The sequence below is a fragment of the Nilaparvata lugens genome, chromosome 2 (assembly GCF_014356525.2).
Source record: "Nilaparvata lugens isolate BPH chromosome 2, ASM1435652v1, whole genome shotgun sequence".
NCBI classification, from domain to species: domain Eukaryota; kingdom Metazoa; phylum Arthropoda; class Insecta; order Hemiptera; family Delphacidae; genus Nilaparvata; species Nilaparvata lugens.
In genome coordinates, this window is record NC_052505.1 from 32,768,887 (window position 1) to 32,792,803 (window position 23,917).

The 23,917-nt window shown below is 34.5% G+C and overlaps 1 protein-coding gene across 1 annotated transcript in view; it reads right to left on the reverse strand.

Annotated features, from left to right (window-relative positions):
• The window catches only part of LOC111053840 (tyrosine-protein kinase receptor torso), a 320,170-nt gene that overhangs the window by 137,570 nt on the left and 158,683 nt on the right, over positions 1 to 23,917 (reverse strand). The window contains exons 7-11 of the mRNA XM_039421048.1: positions 15,529 to 15,697; positions 7,663 to 7,871; positions 7,087 to 7,246; positions 3,312 to 3,457; positions 1,569 to 1,764 (exon numbers count right to left, since the gene is read on the reverse strand). Of these exons, the coding sequence (XP_039276982.1) occupies positions 1,569 to 1,764; positions 3,312 to 3,457; positions 7,087 to 7,246; positions 7,663 to 7,871; positions 15,529 to 15,697 (880 nt within the window). The remainder of the gene's footprint in view (positions 1 to 1,568; positions 1,765 to 3,311; positions 3,458 to 7,086; positions 7,247 to 7,662; positions 7,872 to 15,528; positions 15,698 to 23,917) is intronic.

Consider the following 23,917-nt stretch of genomic DNA (forward strand, 5'->3'; position numbering starts at 1 on the left):
TATCGTAGGTTTGTAGAGCATTTAATTCTCTGTGAAATGATGTATTATTTCACTATTCCAAGTTTTCCTTCCATTGTTATAGCAGCTCAATGTAGGGGGTGAAATTTTCATTGCTGCAACAATTGATCATTTAACAATGACATTTGAAGGGGGTGTCTGTGACATAATTTTTGACCTTGGACTAGTTAGTAGGTGAACATAGCAAAAGTGCACATCTTTATCCCCTCTGTTGAAGGTGTGAAACCGGAACCGCTGAGTTGACACTTGTTGCAGCAATGAAAATTTCACCCCTACATTGAAGCTGCTTCAACAATGAAATGAAACCTTGGAATAGTGAAATGAATACATTATTTCAAAGAGAATTCAATGCTCTACAAACCTACGATAAGCATAAGATTTTATGATGCATCGTTGTAGAGTTATAAGCCCTGAAAGAGCAAAACATTGGATAAAAACCTGTTATATCAGCCCGAAAACGTATTTTATTTAATGTTGAATGTGTGTGAAAAGTTAGTAAAATCAGCGTCTGTAATTTGTAGTATTAATATAGTACCATACTGTCGGAGTTGCGGATGGAAGGAGAATATTATTTCGATGGAAATTCCGAAAGCCTAGAAAATTACAGTAACCCGTCTGTAATCCAAGTTCTCTCCATCCTGATTTGCACCTTGCATCTTAATAAATAATTTACAAAAAGGCTAAATACTGATTTCAGAGGAAATAACTGGGGAGTGTTGCTCTCTGTTATTTATACACGTTTCTCTATTAGTTTACAACTCTTGAATCAGTCAAGTCAACTCATAATCAAACATTAGTGCTTGAATATTTAATTATTATACAGTCCATTCTTTGCTATCAGAGCTGTGTAATGCACAATGTTTGCAACGGCTGTTATAATACTGTTTTTTTCCGCTCACACTGTTTCTCTCGTTTTCAACAGACTATGGAAAACTCTCCTCCGATCAGCTGCTACTTGAAGGACGAATGAATACTTTTTTAACGACCTTCAGCAAGTTTTCCTATATCTCCATTATATTTTTCCCTCTAACACATTCAGCATGAACTGATTTTGTCTGTTCCATTGTTGACCGTCTTCGCCTATAGAATCCTTACCCACACGTATTGCGTCTTTGAGTCGAAAACTCTCAATAAGTGAAGCGATAAGCTCTAGTGTGATCAACTGTGAACTGTCAGCATTCCTTATAAATAGCATTCTTGATGCACTTCATTCAAGCCATGCTGACATTTCTTAGTGGATCTCACTACAGATTTTACTAAAAATATCTCACTGAAGAAGGATTTCTTTTCATTAATGTTCTCACCTTTCCGAATGTATTCCAATAAGAATCTACTCACATGTAAAAGGAGATATTGCTCAGCACATTTTGTGAAAAATCTGAATCGAGTGTGAATAATATTGTGCTTCACTTTGATCACTGGACTGCGAATATTCTTCATCTTACATAATGTGAAACCGTGGATGTCAGATGATGATGAAATGATGATCAAATGAAATGAATGATATTCTAAACAATTGAAATAAGAGATTTGTTTGGTTGGTCGCGTACCTCTGAGTGTTTTGACAGCAATCTCCGTTGGCGGGCCGGCCCCGTTTGTGAGCAGTCCTTTGTGAACGACTCCGAAAGCCCCGGTGCCAAGAACGTGCGAAATGAGAATTCGATCTCTGGCTATTTCGAACTCGTCTTCATCGACGTCTTTGTGAGTTGTCCATTCTCCGCATCCTGATTCGTCTTTCTCTAAGTTCTGGAATACAGTAACAGGAAATTTGTCTTAGACAGCGGATCCAAACAAACAAATTGTTGAGATTGGATAGAATCATCCCACATGAAAATCAAGTCTAATCGATCGATTGGGTGTATATTCAGACAGGATCACATACAATGATTCTAAATACGAAAAAGCTGAAAACCTGATTTTTCGATAGAGTTCCCACTCCATTGATCTAGTAGAGTCACAGATAATAGATCATTGTTTCGTTTTTATCATAACATAATCCAATACTAATGATCATTTTTGCTAACATAAAAATATAATATCGGGGCACCGAGCTTCGCTCGTTATTTATTTATTGACTTTCGATAAACCAAACACAATTCTTTAAAATGATTGGGGAAGTACTAACAGCACAGCTTAAAACTGTTTCTTTCCCGAATTTTGATTTATACACTATAAATAGTTCAGAAAGTAGGTTATTTTCCATACACTTGAATTCAGGTTCAATTTCTGTTCAAACATTCGAAAACAAACAAAATATAATTTGGATTATATACAAACCAGATTAAATAACAAAATAACACTCACTAATCACTTGAAATTGTCAAATAATGATCAACTTTGAAAATTATTATATACTCTAGTTTAGGAGGATTATCATGTCATGTCAAGAATTTAGATTATTTTGATCAAATCGATTAAATTGCCTAGCTAGATAAAATTTCTCGCTGATTGATTATGATTACACAGTTGGAAATAATTCTGTCTCTCTCCCACACAGGCACACGCATCTTCTGTTATCGAGAGACGACGAAATTATCATCTGTTTTCCAAGGATGAATTATCCTTTTAATGTCGTTCAGCGAGTTTTCCAAAGAATGAGATCTAGTGCAATCGAATCTTTACATCATAAACCTACTATGTTCCAAATTTCGTGATAATCGTTAGAGCCGTTTTCGAGATCCGTAAAACATAAATAACCAGATATAAAAATAGCCAGATATAAAAATAACCAGATATAAGAATAACCAGTTATTAAAATAACCAGATATATACAGAAATTGATCGCTCAAAATAATAGGATATTTAGGAATAGGCTGAGCGTAATATAAAGACAGAACAGTTAAGTTATAACGCATCTCTTTACTCGAGTATTGCATACTGAAAAGTAATATTTTTTATTAAAAGTATGTAGAGTAGATTCACATATTGTCAAGTTATTCTACAGTCCGACTATTCCTAAGATCGCTGAGTGGGATAAGACGTTGTAAGATTTTATTGTCTCTTGGTAAATTGATTAACTCTTGGTAGAAAAGTTGTTGGTTCGAATCACACCAGGCGCACGGTAGTTTAATCATTTTCACATCTCCGTAGAATTAAATGTATTATAAATCTCACATCTATATAATCTTGAAAATCAAATAGAATCCCAACCAATCCACCAGAGGCTGTTCAAAATTCTCTGAAAATAGCAGTTTCTGTATCCCAAGTACGAAAAAAGAATTTCATTATTATGAAAGAACTTTTTAATCATCGCAGCTCTCGAGGAGGCAAACAAAGATTACTTTGAAACGCACCTTGAAATATTGAGCTCGTTTCTTGTCCTGCTTGCGTCTAGACTGGTATCTGCATATAAAAACGGATATTACTGCCGAAGACAGCGTTATAATGAAACAGACAGCTGTTATCGACCACAGTAACACGCCTGGTTGCGCTCGAGATACTGCAAACGAAATCAGATCAAACCCAACTGAATTATGAAACAGGTTAAAGCGAATTGAGTTATTGAACACATCAAACAAATGGAATAATATTCATTCGGAGAGAAAATGATTTGATAAATGATTGTTTGAAGGAAACAAAAAGCTACAAACTCAAAAGAGACCTAGTTAGGAATTAGGCTAACTGGTAGGATCATGCAAATTTTAGGAAATAAAAATGATAGAATGAGACATGAATGATGAAGAGATAAAATGATAAACTGGAACAAGAGAAAGTGATTCACAAAAAAACACGAGAACCCAAAGCACAATACCAATATAACATTGGATTCAGGATAGACAAGAACAAAAATCTTGATAATAAATCAGCTTGAATGTTTGCTTTCTTCATGGATCTTCTATACATTCTCAATATCAGTCAACGCAGAATTAAACGGAATAGACCTTTCACTTTATTGGTTAGCTGAATTTCTCACTTCAATAGTCTAAGGCCGGGTTTCACCAGGAACTAAACTTGTCGTTGGAGGAAGCGTAAACTCTAATTAGCCCTTAACTGACAAAATCGGGTTTCACCACACCACTCATTAGAGCTAATGAGCCGTTATAGAGTTAACCGGCCAAATTTGGTCAGTCAACATCTGTGATCTGTCGTTAAGGAAAAAATGGCGGCGTTCTGTTTACTTCCTTGTTGAAAGTAGTTTGTTGAGGTTATGTTTAATTATTTATTCGCGGTTTTTACGATAATTTCTTATTAGATCAATTTGTTGTTTCAATATGGAAAGGCCAAAGAATGCTAGAAGAAGAGCATACGGATTGACATTTGAGAGTGACAGACAATGATGATGATTATGTTGTTCGCCAACCTAGATTAATAAGAAAAAGGGTTGATGATTTTATTAATTTGGTCGAAATTGACTTATTTTTCAATAAGATTGACAAGATGCGTTCTTTCACTGTTCATGAATGTTGGGTCCCTTCTTCTTTTGATAGCTTTAGGCAACACAACATTGACAGAATGGCTAGAAGACATCCTGTAAAGTTTGAAATTTTACCTATTTCCAAAAAAAAACAATTTATAGAACAATTATTAAAACACTACAACCTAAATTGAATTTAATAAATTATAAAACTGAAAAAACTGCACTATAATTATCATTAATTACAAAAATTTGTAGGCTAATCTCCACTCAATTTGGTAAACAAAACTTGTGGTTTCGAGATCTAGTTGGATTTTCTAGCTTAGATTTTACATGCTTACAATATGAGACAACTGTCATATCGGCGAAATGCCACCCTGATCCACTCTAATCTGTCGTTTCGTAACGTAACATTAGTTTTCTTTGGTGAAATCAAATTTCTTAATCTTTTGTTAGTCATAAGTTAGTGTTAATTAATTACTAAGCGGAGCGTTAACGTGAATTTGGTGAAACTCGCCGTAAGAGGTCTATAAATATTTTCATTATCACGTATGATGTGCAAAGTATGCTAGGAAGATTGCAGGGAATTAATTTCTCGATTGAAGAGATAATGATGGAGTATTATTTATTCTTGACAAATTAAAAAAATCAGCATTCAAGTTTGAGTTCTTAGTTGAGTTGGAATGGAGTTACCATGTAATGATGATGTCATGCGTCAGAATTGAATGCTGTTTGAAGAAAGGTGATGAGTGGCGAAGAGGAGAGGGTACAGAGGGTGCATGAAAGTGCTCTACGATATTTCTCACAAGCGCAAAATCAAGTTAATCAGTTCTTCTTCTCCTCCTTCTCCTCCTTCTTCTTCTTCTTCTTCTTCTTCTTCTTCTTCTTCTTCATCTCCTCCTCCTCCTCCTCCTCCTCCTCTTCCTCCTCCTCCTCCTTCTTCTTCTTCTCTTCTTCTTCTCTTCTTCTTCTTCTTCTTCTTCTTCTTCTCTTCTTCTTCTTCTCTTCTTCTTCTCTTCTTCTTCTTCTTCTTCTTCTTCTTCTTCTTCTTCTTCTTCTTCTTTCTTCTTCTTCTTCATCTCCTCCTCCTCCTCTCCTCCTCCTCTCCTCCTCCTCCTCCTCCTTCTTCTTCTTCTTCTTCTTCTTCTTCTTCTTCTTCTTAATATCAAAATCATACCTGATATAGTCATTGATAAGCTGTATCAACTGCCACAAGTCCCATATCTGTAGAAATTTCAGGAGCTCCGCCCCATCTATGCAAAGTTTGATTTTAGATTCTCAATTATCAGGCTTCAGATACGATTTAAACTAAAAATATCAAGTGGAAAAGATAAGGTATGAAAATCTCTACAATAAATGTCCAATAACATTTTCACCTAAAATTGGAAATAAGCTCGAAATTCGAGAAAATGTGATTATTCAATTGCAAACTGTTGGGAACTGCTGATTTTATTGAACAATTCACTATGAAGAGATAGCAGACCTCGTACGTCTCCAGCGTTATTGTCCTGTCACTAGTTGGCTCAGATCATAGAATAGTAAACTTGAGATGCGCGTGAACACTAGCGTCAGGTGATCAATTTTCATAACGGCAAGGAAAGTTGTGTGTGTGCGCCACACCAGATTTTTTATAATAATTGACCGAGCGAAGTGAGGTCTAAGATTCAAGTCGACGGTTTGGCATTTCTTTTAATGTTCAAATGTTTATATGTATATATTTTGCGCATTTACGGCGAAACGCGGTAATAAATTTCCATGAAATTTTACAGGTGTGTTCCTTTTTTAATTGTGCGTTGACGTATATAAAAGGTTTTTGGAAATTTTGCATTTCAAGGATAATATAAAAGAAAAAATGAGCCTCCTTTATACGCCAATATTAGAGTAAAAATCAAACTATAGAATTATTCATCATAAACCAGCATTATAAATAAGCCAGCCATCTGATAAATAAGAATATTTGAGAATATGGCTAGAATTCTGATGATGTAAAAAAAAGGATTGGAAGACTTAATTCAACATTCAAAGATGCGTCAGAACAATGATTTAAATTACTATTCAACTCTATTTACTATTCAAGCTTAGTGGGGGATGTTGTTGTCACTAAATCTGGAATCAGACCATCAAAATAATAACAAAGAAAAGATATGTAAAAAAGTTTTTGAGTTATAAGTTTAAAAGAAAATTATCGAAATTTATAGGAATTAATCATGATAAGAATTAAGCTGTGGTGTACCACACCCCAGTGTTATATTGGTGTATCATATTATTTATAGGTGTTATTATATTCAAAGGTCATGAAATCTGTTTCTGTGATAAAATGTGGTTGGCAACATCGATTTGTGTTTTCATTATGTAAAAACACCACAACATCACACACAACACAACTGTTACGTATATACTTACTTGAATCATTGTATTTTTATCTTAGAACCTGCATATGTGGCCTATGTGAAATGAATTAATACCAGTTGATTGAAATTGCTAAGTTACTTTATAACATAACGCAAAAATTGGAGATTTTCAAGCCGTCTTCTTTCTCCTTGTAATAGTAGAATCAATAGCCCTAAGTAATAGGAAAAAACATAACTACTCTCTCCCTTACTGCGTTCCACCTTGATGGAAGAGCTACAATGAAATCGTTAGATAGCTTTACTGATAAAGATGATAATATACATAGATGTATATTATTGAATGAAATTTCAAATGAGACTTACAGTCTGTTGAATAGTTTTGAGGAATCGGTCGAATGGTGAGGATGCACGAGTTTCTGTAGATTTTCGCCTCTTTTGATCTGCCTCCTTCCGATACTGCAGTCAGTATGATTATCATACTGGGCTGAGATTCCAAATTGCGATAAACAGCGTTGTTGAGACTCTGTGAACATATTACAAAATTCCACTCTCATTGACAACTGTGCACGTGAGTTTATTGATTGACGTATTGCCTACGCATATAAGAAGAATGCTCTTGATTCATTTATCATTCAATTAATTCATTACTTCACATGAAATTGGACTCAAGTAATATTGTTTTTTTTCAGATTGCTGATGCTTCGAGTGAATCAATGTTAACAAGCATTTCTCTTTAATGTATGTTAGCAAACTGATTTATTTCTAGAATGATATGGTCGAAAGGGGAAACTTTGTCCAAGATAGAAACACAGGAAAAATATCAAATACAATTGGTAATAAGTATTACATTCTCAAAATTTAATGTCATGAATACAGTGGAAAGATGTATGACAACACGCCTTATGAACAGATTGAAAGTTGGAGTAGGCGATGACTCACCCCATTGATAGTAGCGTTGAACTGGTAGGTATTTTGCCACTGATAATTCTTGGGAGCCTTCCAGGGTGCAGCTGTGTAGTGAGTTATAGACAGATAGTAAAAGTCTGGAACAGCTTCAGGCATTTCCCACGTGACCTCTACATCACACAGGTATTCGCCGTCTTCACTGGCCGTTGCTGCTGCGTTAAGGCCTACGGGCTTCTGAGGCGCTGCAAATATTTACAATAAAAAATACTTACTGAAATACAGTATGAAACACTCTCTGTTTTCCCGATTCATGATTTAGTTTTTTCTCATACTAATTTTGTGTCTTCTGCTCACAAATACTGGGATCAGTGATCAGTCTGTTTCAATGGATAGCTATGATAATTTTTTTATGCATTATCTAATGTATTCTCATGAGGAGGAAAAAAATGTAATCCCATTCTATTAAGCAGTATTTCTGTATGTATTGTGACAGGCCTAGCTCCAGGGAGGGCATGGACCACACAAAAAATAGATAAATTTATGAAATTGCTCACTTTTATGGGTACATGAATATATGCCCCTCTGTGTAATATCAGATCTGAGAATTTATTTAATTGGTTGGAAATGTGTAGTTTATCCCAGATGTAGGATTGGAGTGTTCCAATAATATTGAGCTTAAATAAAGCGATCTTAAAATTATTACCTGGTTGTTGTTCTGATAAAGAGCCAATGCAACCCGAACAAAGATATAGATCACAAATCCATGTATGATTGTGCCTCTTACCGCTATCAGAATTGATGATGAATACTTTATGAAATAAATATAATTTCCGAAAAGAGGTTCGAGCACAGAATCTAATCCTATCAGTGTTGGATTACATTGACTGAAATCCTGCAAAATGCCGCATACACTGTTTAATTTAGTCTGGATATTATAAGCTAAGCTGCCAACAGTGACCAATGTAAAAGCAAATGTAAGCAGAATTATATTTATTAATCCCGCAGTGATCCACAGATACACTAGCAACCATCCACAACCTTCGACTCAATTAATTTCCCGACTTGTTACACTGACCATATGAGGTCTATCACAATACCAATGGTAACGTGTCAAAGACGATATCAAGGTTTTCAGAAAAGAAACGAACTGGAAGACATGCTCAGTTATTTCAATATATTGACAATTTTCAAGATAAGCAGATAGTAAATAATAATTCCCAAGTGAATAGTGATGATCGGTATAACGTGCTCTGGTTTAACAATACCAGAAATGTACAGATTACAATTTAATAATGATTTAAGGATTGAAAGAAGATGTATGTTAAAATGATAATTACAGGGTTGTGGGTTCTGCTTTGGAATAGCTTGATCGATAGACAGATTATTATAAATTAATCTAATTTAATGATGATTATTATAATGTAGATTAACGTTGGATTTTCCCTGATTACAATCTGGTCATGACCATCAATTTTCACTAGAATTTATATCACTCATGAATCGTAGATGGGGCCCCAATATATTTACTAGAAGAACAACTCACGCGACTCTGTTTTCCTTTTTCCTTGGTTGGCAAATAATTATTCTTCTGCTATGTGCTGGATTTTCTGGCCTCCAAGTAGAACGTGTTGCTGGTATATTACTCTGCGATTCATGTAGATTCAATCGGGTATTTTACGTTAATTATTATTTCCACAAACAAAAGGAACTTTACAATTAGCATTTAAATTCACAAATAAACATTTAAAAATAATTTACATGAAATTTTTCAACAAAAACGTAAGTTTACTCAAAACGTGTGACTAGGGCAATGTCAATGCTAGAACAGAAAAAATCTTCTTCCTCCAATTAAATTCACAATTCTATGAATCTCTTTGTTTCTAATTTGCATAGGACGATTGCTATTGGTTGCAGCTGAGTGACGTAGTGCACACGTCATATTTTTATGAAAAATGGTTCCTTTGTTTACATTCAATTCCCTGACTTACAAGACGAATAAATACATCAAAACATAAATACTATAATATAGTATTCTAATAATAAAGTATAGTACATTATTTTTCGTTATTGTGTAGGAAAAAAGGAATCTATAATAATAAGCTAATCAAAATCATTAGCACAATAAATGAGTTTATTTTTGAAAAACAAATTATAAAAAAGATATTATCTTTGTGCTAATGATTTTGATTAGCTTATTATTATAGATTCCTTTTTTCCTACACAATAACGAAAAATAATAATTCACAAATAAACATGCCATCACATTATATTATACAATAAGCAGGTCTGAACGATCTCAACTCTATATTGGTGCAGTTCTAAGCGTTCGAACGTTTTAGGTTAGGTTTATCACAACATTCCCTTGACCTATAGATGTGATTTTAATGTAATAATTTCATAATTAATAGGATAAATAATATAATAAGTAGCATGAACTCAGTTGGTTTACTGGAAGAGACTGATTCAATTTGATATTGTTATCAGTTAGCGGTAACGTTGATAACCATTATATTTCGAGATTGTTTGCTGCCTCTGCCTTGAATTTCATAATATGATTTAAAGAATTAGTTTTTTAAGTAGCCACTGGAACGAATCGTCACATTATGTAAATATGTCTGTATGTCTGACGGATTCAAAATTTTGGAGTTTGAAAATAATATAGTAGGTTCCTGATACAGAGATTTCTTCTGGAATTAGTCTCATTTTTGGAAAAGCTAGCTAAAGTTCCTCAATAGGGATTGATTCGTCCTTTGATTAGCAGTTGATCGAGAGAGAGTCTTTCATCGTCTGTTGTAAATGAGACGAAGAGAGTCTGAGCGAGTGGAAAAACAATACAACAGCTGGGCTTGAGTGACCAAATGTGGCAACGTTGTTTCAAACTACTGCATGATTGGAGAGACATCAGCAAGAATAGCTACAGAGAGCAACCAGCAGGTGTTAACAAAGCAACACACATTTTAATTGCAATTCTAATGCAAAAATTCTACGCAAAACTAAATAAATGATCAACTACTGCTAATATGACTATTCTAAATCGTGTAAAAACAAGATAATACTATTCATAACGGCTAGAGAAGCACCTGTGAAAAAAGAAGACGGTAAGGTAGAGCCTGTAGTAAAAAAAGTTCTTGGAGCTGTATTGGATTAAGAAATTTCTTGGAGATCTCATGTTGAATCTTTATAAAATAAATTGAGTTCTGTGATACTAATTTATCCGAAGAAACTTGAAACGTTATTGGATAGATATTTTGCAAAGCTTCATACCCACCTGACCTACAGGAGGAAGTGATCGACATATTCCGTATCCAGACTCCACAAGTATGCGATTCGAGTGTTTGTTGGAGAATCAATACGTGTAAGCTGTAGACCATATTTTAAAGAAATTAATATTCTTCCTCTACCAAGCTTGTATATCCTAGAAACAGTGTATTTCATAGATCAAAACAAGGATCTAATCAATACTGGTGCACATTCCCACAATTACGAAACTAGTCATCGGGAAGAGTTGCGAGATGCTATTCACTAGACCACTATGAATGAGAGGGGAGTGCAGTTTTACGTGCTGCGCGACAGACACACGTTTCTCAAATTAAGATTATGATCTAAAATTCAAGATTGAATAAAAATGTCTATCATAACGGGATACCGAGATACAGATATACTTTAAATAATATAGAAAATTTCATATTTAAATTTTTTTAATCTATTTCACTCTCTCTCTCTCTCTTTGTTATTTATCTGGACATTAATTTACATAACTGGAAATTAATATTTCATGATATTTTAGTTCTCTTGGAATAGTATCTTTTTAATTATTGTATTGTATGTATGACATTTGTTGCATATTATGACAAAGGTAATGCTTCCGAAGACCTAAGATGCGGTTACAATAAAACGTATTCTATTATTTTATTATTCTACTCAATTTGAAACAAACATAGAAAATGACATTTTTGTGTATTGAAGTACAGGTTATAGTAGAATCAAAAATGTATTTTCAATTTTGTTGATCAACGTTGACGTATGATTGATTCATGACTTGAGCTGAGAAATGAGCTGTAGAACGAGGATAACCGATAATTGTGTCAAAAGTCAAGAGTGTATGAAATCTTAATCCTTGAGGTGTCCTTATTATGCGCTTCTCGCCCCTAGGAAATATTTGGATTCAGAGCATCTAACGGGTCATTCTAATAGAATCTGATCTTAGAAACCCATATCATTTGAAATATTTCAATTTGAGAACAATGGATTTGGTGATGACTGTTAAAACTTAAAGCTTTAGTGGCTCTTCTCGACGTACAAGAAGGATATATGGTTCTATATCAGATAGAGCGGTCTACCTGGTCTCAGATTGTAGAGCACAAAATTACTCCCAATGGACTATACATTTGTATAATTTGTCACATTGTATAATCGCGAAATATTGTTGACTAAAAACTGAAATTTATCAAAATAGATTTTTCTCTCAAAATTTCAACTCATTTGAAAAAAACTGTAAATCAGTACTCATTAACGATAGAGATATCTGGATAATTTCATTCTATTGCAAATTTTATTATCTTAAGGGGCGAGTGGATTTTTCTGTTTGATGACTGGATTTGGTGGAACTGTAAATTGCTGAAAACTATGAAATTAATCGAAAATATGTGGTTCTTGGGGCACTCTGTATGTAGCAGAAGGAAATTTTGCATGAGATAATTGGTTCAGCAATTCTCTTATCTATTCAAACAACACATTAACAAATTAGAACCACAATATTTTTATCAAGCCTTTTTCATGTCCTTAATCTAAAATAAGAAGGCTCGTATGGAAATCCAACAATATACAGTACATACAATCAGCAAACGTTAGATCAGCATTAAATTCATTAGAAGATACTCAAATTAATCTGTGAATCTATAAAACTCTTCACTGACAGGCCAGTGTCTCAGGTAATTGTTGTTTTCTATTCTTCAAGTTTGTGATATATTTGTAAAGAGCATTTACAAGTTTTCTACTCATATTGAGTGGAAGATAACAATGCGTTCATCGAATGTACTTCTGTGAGCCTGAATTCCTAGTTTTCTAATATTTATTGTCTGGTATGTGTGGATAGATACCACTGTTATCCAGGTCTCCTCACTTCAAACCTCATTTCAAATCAAATCAAATTTTATTCACCAATTAGCCAACAACAGTTTTACATGAAAATGAATAAATAATTTGTAGTTGAATAATTGGCGTGGCTAGAAAAAGAAATCTTGTGCTCTAGCCACGAGTTCTAAACATTTTAAATCATATATCCAATTCATTTATCTATTTATATCCAATTGAATTGAAAAGAATCGTACAAAAATCAGTTCAATTATCTTCTATTCTCTCCTACAATAAAAAGAAATAGAAGTTTTTTAATTGGATGAAAGAGAAAATGTATATCACCGTTTTCAATTATGGATAAAATAGATCCTTCAAGAGTCGATGAGAATGGCCTGATAAATGATTCACTTGATAACAGATTCAGAACATCTTTAAAACTTTGGTTTTTAGGAAAATACAAAACTCGTTGAAAAGCAAAAAGCACTCCAATTTCAAAGCGAAGTAGTTCAACAGAGATTTGAAAGGATTATCTTCTATAGAACGGGCTTGAGCAGCTTCTGGTCTGATCACTAATAAAATAAATGAAAAGCGAACTCCACCTAAATATCAATAAGCTGGAGAAAAGCTTTCATGAAAACGGACTGACTGGTAAAAGACAGATGAGTCTCGGCAAATGACCAGTTCTCGTGATGAAGAGCGAAACAGATAAACATTGGAATAAAATTGCATTCTACAGACCAAAGCACTTCATCAGATTGGTGAGATAAGATGAGGTGGACTATTCTATGGGGAGAGCGTATTCAAACATTTGAGTCGATTTTCTGCAGTAGACTGACGTCGAATATACATCAACATCAAAAGTATCATAAAACTTCTTCCTTGGAGATAAATACTTTTTTAGTACTAAGTATTTACAACGACGGAAATGATCTGTATTATTGAGGGAGATCAAAGGAAACTGATGAAAGAGTCAGTTGGGCTCCTTAATGAGAAATTTTGAAGTTGATACAAGATTGAACCTCTCTATAAATATCTTATATTTCTACACATTTTGATCTAAGCTGTTTGGAAATGAGCTCATAAGGACTGAAGCTTTCATGTCTTTTATAGTCCGCACTCAGAACATGCTCTTCATCGTGTAGTGCGTGTTGCCTATTTCACTCCTTCCTTGAAGAATTTGTTCTTATTCTACCAAGTTTTCTCGCAGTTAGATTCAATTGAATAATTATTTTTATTCAAAAAAATGTTGCAAGTGGACTCTGATATGGGATGTAGGACTCTTGATGTGGGACTTTCAATTTGAAAGACTATCAATGCCAATAACGTGAGGCGTCATGCTATAAGATTTGAAATTAATGAAGTTCTCGACTAAGCTCATTTGATTAAAATTCCAAAGATAATCCACAAAATGTTGTACTTGAAAGTTCTAGGAGGCAATTGAATGAGGAAACGCCATTAATTAATTCCAATTAAAGTACTCCTTCATCTGTTATACACTGATATTCCACAATAAGTCAGCATTTTCCATTCTGTTACACGTTCCTCCTTCATCCTCTGATATTCTGCCGTATTCATTCTCATCAAATTACATATATATATATATATATATATATATATATATATATATATATATCATTGATTGCCGATGGTAGTGATAGTAAGGAGATAATGGGTACTATGGGTAGAAGTAAATATCATTCATGTTTCGTTCCCCCTCTCACCGTTTCACCATCAAAGTATTGGAAGAGAAGAGCTCTCCCACTTCTAGAGCCCAGTTGCTGTTCAGTCGTTGCTGTATGGACAGCCCTGTTCAAGTTCACCCGCAAAAGCATATTTCGAGTGAGTACCATCACATATTTCTTCACACAGCTCTAATTTCTCTTTTTGTATGTGTTTTCCAGTTCATAACTCGGTCCTGCAGTGTGCTGAAGTTACCCCCTCTAACCAGCTGAGTTTCTCTCGTCTTTCTCATTTCAATCATCGCGCCAGATTCAATTTGACGTAAAATCTATCCTCATACTCTCTATGAACTATAGTAATTTAATCATCAGCTGGCAATGTCTGATCGAATTGAACGTCAGTCTTTACATCATCATCTCATCGATCATGTCGGATCTTCTCGCAAACTCTTGCACAGAATAATGATTTACGGCAACTTTTGTCCCATTATTATCTAATTGTGCACTATCTATCACTATCATAATCATCTTTTGTTAATGGATGGAGTCATGCTAATCTATCCATACCCTTATTCTCTTCAATATCCAACCCAACATGATGGCCCAAAAGTAATGGATTTTGATGGATCCAGCACTTCGAATATTCCCTCTTATTTTTAAAAAAGATCCTTGAATGAAATTCAGAAGTAGAGTGATTGATTTTCCTCTTCATCAATTACCAAAAAGCAGTCACCAACTCTGTAAATGTAGGAACGTTTTATTTACAAAATGAAGTGGAAAAACGGAAGAGTACTGATCGCAGTTCGTAACAGATCAAGAAATTGACATCATCACAATTAATCGTAAAATTCAAGAACGCACGGTCAAAAACGTTATCACCAAACTTTACTTCCCTCAAGTCTTTGGAATTATTTCATGCATAATATCAAATATGTTTTGAACATCTATCATATTCTTAGATAGTATCTGATAGTCTCTAACCTCTCATTCTCTACCAACATAATCTGTGAAGAATAAAGATATTCTCATGTGCATCATGCTTCGCATTATCATGATGAAAGAAGCTTCAATTCGATCTCCATCTCTTTTTTATTCACAAAAATCTGTAAAAATTTATAAGAACCAGGGGTAGTTGCCTACTTACCACAAATTGTTAAACTCCAGTTATGCGCTTGCAGACATGTTTGAGTGCAAAACGAAAGCCAGTACTTGTCACTTTCCCTGGTCCAATTGACAGCTTCGGCGGTAATTGCGATCGAATAGTTTGTATCGAACGTCAAATCTGTCAATGTCATGTAAATTGAAGTATCCATCTAAAAACAAAGCATATTAACACAAAAAGTCAATGTACTGGAATAACAGAGTCTCTAGTTAACGCAACTTTTCACATTTCATGCATTATTATTCCTAGTTGGCTTCTCATACAATCAATCAATCTTTTATTGTCAAGAAACATAAAAATGTTACAACATAAAAAATATTGTAGAGCTCTAGCAGATAGAATCAATCGAGGAGGGAAGAGAAAATTGAATTATGTCGGAGATCGAGTTCAAATGAAGAGCAATACACTTTGCACGCCAATGACGCAACTCATTCAATTAGCGAAACAGCAATCACAAATCGATGAAAAACTGACAGCTCAATTAAAGTCAGTTCCCAAGCAGAAACCACTTTGCAATCAAAATAATACATTCAAAGGAAATTGTTTCCCCGCATGGACAATGGATCCGTACGCGAGAAAAGAGAACTTATCAAAACTTATGATAGATTTATAAAATGATAATTAATTCAATATTTGAGTACTTTTATTAGAGAATTCAATATTATTATATTAAATATTGAATATCCTTTTGGATTCAATATTATCGAAATTATTTATTTTCAAATGTTTTTTGTCTTTCCAACAACATTACTGAATTCAAAATTGTTATCGCTCGTCAATTATTCTCAAGGAATATTCTCGGACCAGAAATGTGAATTGCGTGACCTACTTAAATATAATCTTTTGGTTTTGGACTCCATCATCACTGGAATTTGAAAGAATAATAGTACAAGCTGAGCTTAATTTTCCTCTTACAGATTATGATAATATTTTATTATAGATCATTGTAATAATTGTACTGAAGAATTAATCAGAATGAAATGGCAATTTTATCACTTACTAAAAAAGAACACCAAATTTTTTGGTGAGCTAATGAATGAGAATAATGGAAATATAGAGCATAAAGAAATATTGCTAACATAAGACTTGAGATTGAGTTTTTCCCCGTCCACATTATAAATCAGCGATTCAGAAATCTCATTCTCCCCCCCCCCATGATTTGTCAGTTAGCGATAAGTTCAACACTACAGTTGACAGTTTAAAGAATTGTTCAAACCAGAAATATAATTTCCGGACTCATAATTTTTCTGTTTTCCCAGGAAGTCTCTAGAAACAGAAGCAGACCAGAAAATCACAACTTCTATACCTTCAACTTGATAATGATGATATTCCTGCAAATTTCAATTTCCATGTCGCGGCCAAAAAATGATTCTACAGAGAAAGCATTCAACTTGTGCTGTCTGAATTGACAGATTGAGAATTGATATTCTATTTTGCGTGGGAGAAAAAAAATTGCATGGTTGCCTGTAAAGTCGGTATACGGGCGAAAGTTTTACGTGACAACGACTTTGAGTGGTAAAATAATTTTAATGTGAATATTCATTCGTATAGTAGGAAGAAGGATGAAATAATAACTCACAATGAGAGTGAGTGAGAGGCACGCGTCCCTTCCACTCGGGCATGGTTAGCCCGCGCCCACCTAAGAGCGAGAGAGACAACCATTGACTTGACATTTTGAATTAGTGGCGCAGTCGCAGGAGATTGCTTGCGGCGCCTGCGCAGGTTGACTGGTCCGTTTCACTCTCTCTCCAGGTGAATGCCTTCGGGTTTGCTGCTGCGTGCGTTGCTCGCCACTGCTCCTATTCGTGCTCTTTCCAGACGACCGTGAACCGAAACGAACGCTCTCACTCGCTCTCATTGTGAGCGCATAACGTGGGAACGTAACGCAGTTTCTTGAAGTGTCTCCCGGCAAACCAATTTATAAGACATTGTCACGTCAAAACTGTCAAATATTGAAACAGCACAAGTTTCAAACTGAATGTTCTCAATAGTCCGCTAAACTCAGCTGTCAGTATCAATTTTTTTCTTCTCATCCTTAATTTTGAATTTCCTTTGAATTTTGAATTCGCATTCTGAATATATGAATTCCCATTCTGAATTTTATGAATTTTCATTCTGATAGTTTAAACCCAATGTACTCAATAAATGCATTTCTCGTCTGAATATAAGAAATAATTTGAAATTTGGAATTTATTTGCCAAAAAATTCATATATTACAAAAATTTGATATAGACAAGTCTAACAAAAACACAATATCTTGAACTAGAAAAATAACATAAAATAGAACTTGACAAATCATGAAAACTTAAGATAAAAGTAGAATTTTTTAGGTGCCACCAGCAAAAGAAAAAAACATCTTGACCGCTGGTGGTAGTATTTGTATAAATAAATAAATAGAAACAATAACTTGAAAGTATCAACTAGAAAGAATGAACGAGTAAATATATAGATAGCATAAAAAACTATGAAAAACAAAATTGAATTAGGAAAAAACGACAAATTGAATCTACATTAACACCATTCCGCTCCCAGTGAGAAAAAGAACCTCTCCTTAATCCAAGTACCAATCATTCTATCTCGGACTTTTAATTCAAAATCAAATGGTAAAATATTTATAAATCTAGAAATCAAAAACCAATATCTGATATTATATTATATCAATTTTTAATTCAGTCAATGAGACTCTGATAGCTTATTCTGAAACGGTCAATTCTTAATAAACTGTAGCTGTAAGAGTCGTGGGTTCCTCTTGAAATTCCACTGAACGCAAAGTTGTTTGTTCAAGCCATGATCTCTTCTCATCACCTTCACAATTAGAAAACTCTTTTGGGCATCATCCAGGAAAAAACACATAACATATCATATTATGATTGAAAAAACGTACTTGGCTTATTAATTGATTGCTCATTGAGCTGGAGGGAACAAGTTACTCATGTTTGTAATAAGGTTTTTGGAGGAATGAAGAGAGCTGTTCGCACTACTCTTGTCATGTCCTTGATGATGCCATTCTTTGATTATTGCTGCATCCCTTATAACGACATAACAAATGAGTTGAATGGACGGCTCCAACGCTCATTGAACTATGCAGTCAGGTTCATATTTGATGCCAGGCGTTTCTCGCGAATCACTCCATTCTTCATGGAGTTGGGTTGGCTCAAATTGGATAAGCGTAGACAGTATTTTCTTCTCTGTCAAGTATATAAAATTCTGGTCATGAGGGAGGGCCCTACTTATCTAGCAGATAATTTCATCTGTTTTGTTGATGTCAATCCAGATCGCAACACGAGATCTCATTTGTATACCTTGCAGATTCCTATTCATCGCACTGCAATATTCAATTCTACGTTCGTGGTGACTGCTGCAAGACTTTGGAATGCTATTCCTGAACATGTCGTTTTTTCTGTTCACTAAGCGTTTCCAAGAGGAGACTTTTCAAATTACTTTTGGAGGGCAACGAGTAGTTTTTTCCCTCTACAGTATTTTATTTCAATCAATTTTTTTGGAGTTGAGTTTTCGTTGAGCGTGTGTGTGGTGTGTGTGTATTATTGTGTGGTTGAGTTATTCTATTTACTTAGTATTGATAGAATTTCAGGTATATTAACATTTCTATTCTGTATAACAAATAGGCTCTACTCTTTGTTTCTAGAAGTTATTTACTCATCTACATATTTATTTTCTGTTCTGAATATGTTAATTGTTCAAAATGAAGTTGAAATTATTGGAGTCAAAATACTTTTTTTAAGAGAAAGCGGAAAGCTTTCAGCTCACTTTTAACCCTGCTATCTACCAACTGAAGATGGAACACAGTACTCACTTTGTAAACTGATAGCCTAACCAGAGAGGTATCATCAAAAATGAATAATATCTATCAATAAAATTCATATTTCAATCCCAATTGGTGAAAAAAAACAAGTGAGGATATTCCTATCCTAATAAATAAACCCTGTTCCCTTCATAGCATACTGGCTAAATAACAAGCACATAACTAAGTGAGCAACAACCCCGTAAGGGGTAGCAATGCAAAGAAGTTTCCGTGAGTTGTTACCATGCTGCTGATTCTTATGCTAATTCTAAGTGCTCAACGCCTTTCTGTTGAAGAGCAGCATCCAACTATATGTTGGAGACACCTGATTCTACCTGCAAAGAGCCATCCACTCTTATGTCAGAACCCTTTTGTCTCAAAAAGTTTTTGGCCCAAAGTTCCGGGTACCCCTGAGCATAGAAGTTGTTCAATATCGTTTTATGCACGATGAAAGGCTGCTATCATCTATCCAAATCGTGAGCTGTTATTGAAACATGTGTGTTGCTGCTAAATGTGTGAACTCTACATACAAGCCGTAATGAATAAATAATAAATAAATAAATAGATTTTATTGTCGTAGACCAATATAGGACAAAGTCATAGTAATACAATTACAAAATAATAGAGTCAAAGCAATAGTTTAAAGTCACAAAGTAGAATAAATTACATCGAGTAGAATCGAAAAACTCTGTCAAACAATAGAAAGGTCTTAAAACCAGCCACTCAAAAAGTAATTTTTTAAAAATAATAATATTTTCACAACATTTGATATCCAATGGCAACTTATTGTACATTCTCAAGCCTATGCTGTCATAGTGTTTCATGCTTATGACAAGACGTTGATATGGAATATCAATGAGGTATTTTTTCCTGGTGTTATAAGCATGAATATTGAATCTTTTATTCAAGCTTTGGAGATTCTTTCTAGTGTGAATGATTAATTGAAATATATAGAGATTTATGACAGTCAATATTTTTGTTTTTTTTTGAAAGAGGTCGACAGTGATCTAGATACCCTGCACCTGTCAATTATTCTAATAGCCTTTTTCTGCAAAAGCAAGACCTTATTGATGTGGCAGCCTGTTCCATATACTAAAAATTCCGTATGAAATTATGCTTTGGAACAAAGCATATATAGAAGATATGAGTTTCTGAGGTATTTTTCCGGTACAAGATTCTTCAACTGCCTTAACAGATAGATAACCCTAGATAACCTAGCAGAAACGAAATTTATGTGGAGATCCCAGGTCAACCTGTGATCAAACATTAAGCCCAAAAACTTTAAACTATTGTTATTGTTGTGTGTATAGTCCCTGAGACTAAATGTCATAAGCTGAGTTTTATCCTCGTTTAGTTTGAAGCCATTTGCTGTGAACCACTTGGAAGCTTCCGCCAAGGTATCAGCTGTCATGTTATGTAAAGTTTGTGCATCTGAATGAGAATTAAGAAAAGTGGTGTCATCAGCCTACAACACAGTCTTGCTGTTGATTGTGAGAGGAAGATCAATGTTGCCGTGAGAATAAGTGTGGCTATCGTCTTGTGGAACTAAATAGATCACCCAAGATGTCGATGAGTGTGAACAGTGAATTTTGCTACTCGACGTGGGGGCGCGACAGTCAAGACCGACGACAGTCGAGGCCTGCGTCAGTAGAGGGCTGTTTTCCAGTCCTCTACGGTCGTAGGCCTCGACTGTCGGGAGTGTACAAAAATTGAAGAGTCCTCAACTGTCGTACAACGCAGGCGACATTTTAGGACTCTTTTCTAGGAGTCCTCTGCGGTCGCAGGTCACAACTGTCGGGGCTGTTCAAAAATTGAAGAGACCTCAACTGTCACCTAATGCAGGCGACATTTGAGGCCTTTTTTCAGGAGTCTTCTACCGTCGCTGGCCTCGAATGTCGCAGGTCTCGACTGTACAAAAATTAGAGTCTCTTGCAGCAGACGACAGTTGAGGACACATCTTACTGCGATACCAGATTGTACCTGTACTGATGGGTCAATAGTGCATCTTTATCTAGTGTATAATAGATGTTGTGAAACACATTTTGTAATGATTGTAACATCTGATTTGTTGAAAACCAAATAATGGGAACTTCATTCATGGAAAAAGCATATGAACTTTGAAAGATTGTAGAGCTTATATTTAAAGGATTTTCAGAACGAAAATAGGCCTATGACACTTGTCGGTATGCAGACCATCTTTGTGAAGAATTACAGCTTAATCAGTCAAGTATTTCAAGCGTGATGAGCTCACAGACAAACAAACAAAAAGACAGACACCATCTCTTCTCATATATAGAAAGAAGATGGATGGATGTATAGATTTGTCAATGAAGGAGGCTTTATGCAGTAGTAATGGATTCCCATTACTTAAAAATATGTTTAGGGACCACCATCCAAGTACTGTAATGTATATCATATCAAACATACTACCGGGTGAACTGAATGCTCTTTTCAATTTGATAAGACTTGACCACCTTTGTTGTAGAAACTTAATTGGAGGGTGGAAAGATGCGGATTTCATCATTTTACATGCTGAACTTGATAGGAATAAAAGTTCATTTATTGACATAAAACATTTTCCAATGCATAGTCAACATCAAAACAATTTAAAAGTTACAAAATAAGATTCAGAGAATCGAAAAAGGTCACATAGTACGATGATTAGAGTAATTACCTTCTCATATATATAATCTAGAAAGTTAATTTGAAAAATCGGCAACTTTATATAAACATTCTTCCTTAAAAATATTTTTTACTGTGTTTTTGAAAAATATACCCGAAGGATCTCTAACAAATACTATATATAATCAGGCATATGATTTTGAACCTTTGTAAAGCCACCTTCTTTTAGATCTTGCAATTTGTAGAAATTCAGTTCTAGGATTATTTCTGTGCCTAGTATTCAAAACTCGCACTTTGCGCTCGGCATGGGGCTTCGCCCGCGGCACCCCTGAAAATGTTTTTCTGGTTTATAACTTATTTTATCATTTTTTTTTTAATTTGGGAGTGTAGACTCTTCTCCTTGTAAGAGGCTACTTCTCTTTTCTTCATCACTAAAAAGCAGTGCTCAATGACTCAGACTCACAACCTACTATCTCTATAAAATATTATTGGTGCAGTTTCTTACTTGGGTTGACATTACTCTTTCAATAATTTGTTTGTGGACAGATACACGTTGAAAGTAAACGCATGATTTTTCTACCTGTAAACTTGAATAATTTCATATTTAAACTATGACATAACTTAATTGTGATAGGCCATAAATTAAAAATCTATGGTGACCTTACAGTACGTAAATATAACAAGGTGAAGTTATAAAGTCTCCTCCCCAAATTGTCAGCCCCATCAACACTTATCACTATTATTTTTTTGAATAATCCTCATTTTCAGTAGAAAATAAAATATTGATGGTATGGGTGGGGATGAAGCCCTGCCAGCCACTAGGTAGTCAGCGCCTATGAATTTCACGCTATTCACTACATCTGTATCAGCAATAGAAATGAACTGTATACTGCACTCCATAAGTCGAGACGATCTACAATGTGAACATAAATGTGTGTGTGAGAATCGGATTCTCGGAAGGCTTAATGCTGACACGTTCTAGTTAAAATCTCTTTGTTCTCATTCACCACTTTGTACCTGATAAAGTGAAATTTAAAAGAATTTCATACAATTAAACTTTTAAAATTCTTATTATTCTTCTTGCCCACCTGAGTGAATGAAATATATTGGTAGATGTAGAATGAATATAGAAGGAAACGTTTTGAAGCAATTCTTTGAATATAATTATTATTCATGATTTCCTTAGAATGTGTAACGTTAATGATCTACTTTGTTTTTTGTCATGTTTAGTATTGAAAATGGGAAAGAGAGAAGAAAACTTATTCATGGAGAAGGAGAAAGGAATCAGACGAAAAGGGATTGGGACAAATAGTAAATAGATACATAGAAAAAGTGAATTGAATGGGGATAGAAAAATTGATAAAAGATAATGAAACATATTAAGCCTGGTATAAAAAAGAGGTAATGTAACAAATCATGAAAATAATACAGAAGAATACCGAGCTAGCTTGTACGGGAGGAGAAAAAAAGGTGGAAGAGGAGAACAAGAGAAGAAGAAGGCAGGAAACAGAAGTAGAGACATGAGGAGGAAAGGAGATGACACCAAAAACCAAAGGGAAGAAGAACAAGAAAGGAGGAATCAAGAATCAGAAGAAGGATGATGAGAAAATGAGAGGAAACGGAAGAAGAAAAAGAAAGAAGAAAGAGTGTACTTCTCTGAACAACAATTGTGAGGATTATGTAATAGGATACAACAAAATAAGTTCAGATAAACACTCTCAATTTGTAATCGTCTAAATGTACTGACAATAAAAAAAAATTGAATTGATAATCAATCTGTCTTATTCAGTGATTGATGGAGTGAATAAGCCCGCCGACTTGCCTTCATGGTCGACAAATCATGTGCATTGGCACAAAAGTTTGGCCAATTGCGAAGAGTGCCAGAAATGCTAGTCAAAGTGGGAAATTTGAATCGATCTATCGGCGCGCCAGTTTTTGAGCTGCAGA